The sequence below is a fragment of the Chrysochloris asiatica genome, unplaced genomic scaffold (assembly GCF_000296735.1).
Source record: "Chrysochloris asiatica unplaced genomic scaffold, ChrAsi1.0 scaffold00125, whole genome shotgun sequence".
Taxonomy (NCBI): domain Eukaryota; kingdom Metazoa; phylum Chordata; class Mammalia; order Afrosoricida; family Chrysochloridae; genus Chrysochloris; species Chrysochloris asiatica.
Genome location: NW_006408643.1, coordinates 2,160,706 through 2,163,053, shown reverse-complemented (window position 1 = coordinate 2,163,053; position 2,348 = coordinate 2,160,706). Strand labels below are relative to the sequence as shown.

Genomic DNA, 2,348 nt, shown 5'->3' with positions numbered 1-2,348 from the left:
TGGAGCAGGCCCAGGCTGTGTGTCCTTCTGTTGTACACAGGGTTGCTATGTGTCGGGGCAAACTACAAGTGACCAGCACAGTGTCCAAGCTGGATGTGCCCTGACTGGGCAGGGATGAGACACTTACATTGACCTGTCCTTCGCAGATATCTTTAGCCTCCAGCAGTGCGATAAGCACGAAGGCAGTGAGGGCCACATCTTTCTCCATATCTTCCTTGAAGCCGCCCTAGGATGGGGAGCAGGAAGCAAGGCTGGGTCACACAGTCCAACCAACCTCCCCTGCAGAACCAGGGGACTGATGTAGATTGAACTGTGTCCTCCCCAGCAAATCTATGTTGTCAATTCCAGCCCCGCTGTGTGTGGGGAGAATCCCAACTTGGAATAGTTTGTATTTGCTTTGCTCATGAGCCAGGAGTAGAAAGATGAGAGCAGAGCAGCAAAGATGAAGGAAGAGAGATTCCAAGATAACATGGAGGTCTCCAAGGAACCAGGCAACACAAGCTAAAGACACAAGGAGCTTCCTTCAGTGTAGACAGAGAGGACACGACTCCCCCTGGAGTGGGTGCCCTGACGTCAGGTGTCGAGCCCCAAACTGTGAGAAAGTTCCTTTTCTGTTTGTCAAAGCCACCCCCTTGTGGAATGAAGAGTGGATCCGGGAGCTTCAATAGCGACAATACACTGCTGCCAACCAAAAGGGGGACAGTTTCAGCTGCTCCACAGGGGAAAGGTATGGCAGGCTACTGCTGTCTGCAAAGGCTTTGCAGCGGTTCTACTGTGCTTGACAAGGGCCCACCCCTTGAGGATTCCATTCATTCATCTGAAGATGCGTTTTGGAGAGCCACTTGTACTGATAATGATGCAGGATGAAAATGAGGCACTGAATCCAGCCCTCACTGAGTCCCCCATTGCGCACCCCCTGGAACCAGACAGTTCATCATCATTTAGAAAACATCAAAGGGTCGCATGCTGAGAAGTGAACAGGGCTGGAGACTAAACAGTTTGGAGAGGTAACACAGGTGAGTCAGTAAAGTGTCCCCGAGGGATGGAGGCAAAGCCAGGATCAGAGGAGTGAGTACACTTCCATTTTAAAAGAGGACAAGACAGCATACCAAATCGAGGGCACAGCATGTGCAAAGGCCCTGTGGCAGGAAAAAGCAAGACTCCTTCCTACAGTATGAAGAGGACATGGAGAGAGAGGGAAGAAAGCGATTCTTTGTGAGCTCTGATCATCATCATGGAGTGACCTGGGCTCCCAGACAGCACTCCACACTCAGGAGGGCCCTGCTCTTGGTTTAATGAACTTCTTGGTACTTTGTGAATGAGGGCCCCCCCCCCCCATTTTCATTTGCCCCTGGCCCCAGCCGCTTACAATCATTTCTTGGTGGATCACAGGTCCGTCCTCCTGGAAGACGCCATCTGGCTTCTGCTTCTCCAGAATCAACCATTTGACCGCCCCGCAAAGGACCAAGGAGTCAATGGCAATGAGGTTGGTGGCCAGAGAGAAGACCTTGACCACATAGGCAGTCAGCCTGGGGATAGGCACAGTGTGAGTACTCTCAAGGCCAACCAATGAGCAGTGTGGGGCGTGGCCTGATCGGGCTCCCAGGATCGCCCCTAATGTGGGACAGGCTCAGGACTAAGCATTGCCTGAACCAATCGGCTGTGGTATCTGGAGAGTGCCATCCCAGCCAACCAATGAACACTTAGGGGAGGGGCCTGATGCATCTCACTGGCTCAGGACCAGGGGTGACCTGCCCTCTGAGGTTCCCGCCACATGCTGCTTCCTGGTTCTTCAGGAGGTGAAGCCAGGCCTCTTAGAGACTCACCAGGTGCTGGCCGGCCGGTTCAGGAAGGCGGCATAGGCGGAGTTGGGTTGTTTGAAGGCCAGCTGCTGGGTGTACCCTGCGGGGAAGGGGATGATGTCCTGATGGGCTTGGGGCTGGGGTGGTTGGGCCACAGAGTAGAGAGAGTCAGAGAGGGTATCCGACAGGGTCCCAGAGAAGACCAAAGGGCTCTTTCGGGGAAAGGAGGGTGTGATCTTATGAGGGAAGGGTGGGCCTCAGAGACAGAATAGGAGGGGGCCTCAGAAGAGGGAGAAGAGACACTAAGATAGAGGGGTCTCCCAGAGGGAGAGAGATCTCAGGAGCAAGAGAGTCTCAGAGATTGGGAAGGGGCCTCAGAAAGGGAGACGTCTAGAGGGAGGGGGCTCCGGACGACGAGGGGCGCCCACCCTTCTTGATGAGCTCCAGGGCCTGCTGACGCTTCTCCAGACCGAACTTCTCCCACTGCTCGGTGTGGTCCAGGTAGTGGACCGCGATGATGGTGGGCGTCATGCCGATCATGTTCTG

At 54.5% G+C, this 2,348-nt stretch overlaps 1 protein-coding gene across 1 annotated transcript in view; it reads right to left on the bottom strand.

The window, feature by feature from the left end:
- C3 (complement component 3) overlaps positions 1–2,348 on the bottom strand; it is a 36,015-nt gene that overhangs the window by 12,493 nt on the left and 21,174 nt on the right. The window contains exons 18-21 of the mRNA XM_006869011.1: positions 2,231–2,345; positions 1,827–1,902; positions 1,370–1,529; positions 106–226 (exon numbers count right to left, since the gene is read on the bottom strand). Coding sequence (XP_006869073.1) covers positions 106–226; positions 1,370–1,529; positions 1,827–1,902; positions 2,231–2,345 — 472 coding nt within the window. The remainder of the gene's footprint in view (positions 1–105; positions 227–1,369; positions 1,530–1,826; positions 1,903–2,230; positions 2,346–2,348) is intronic.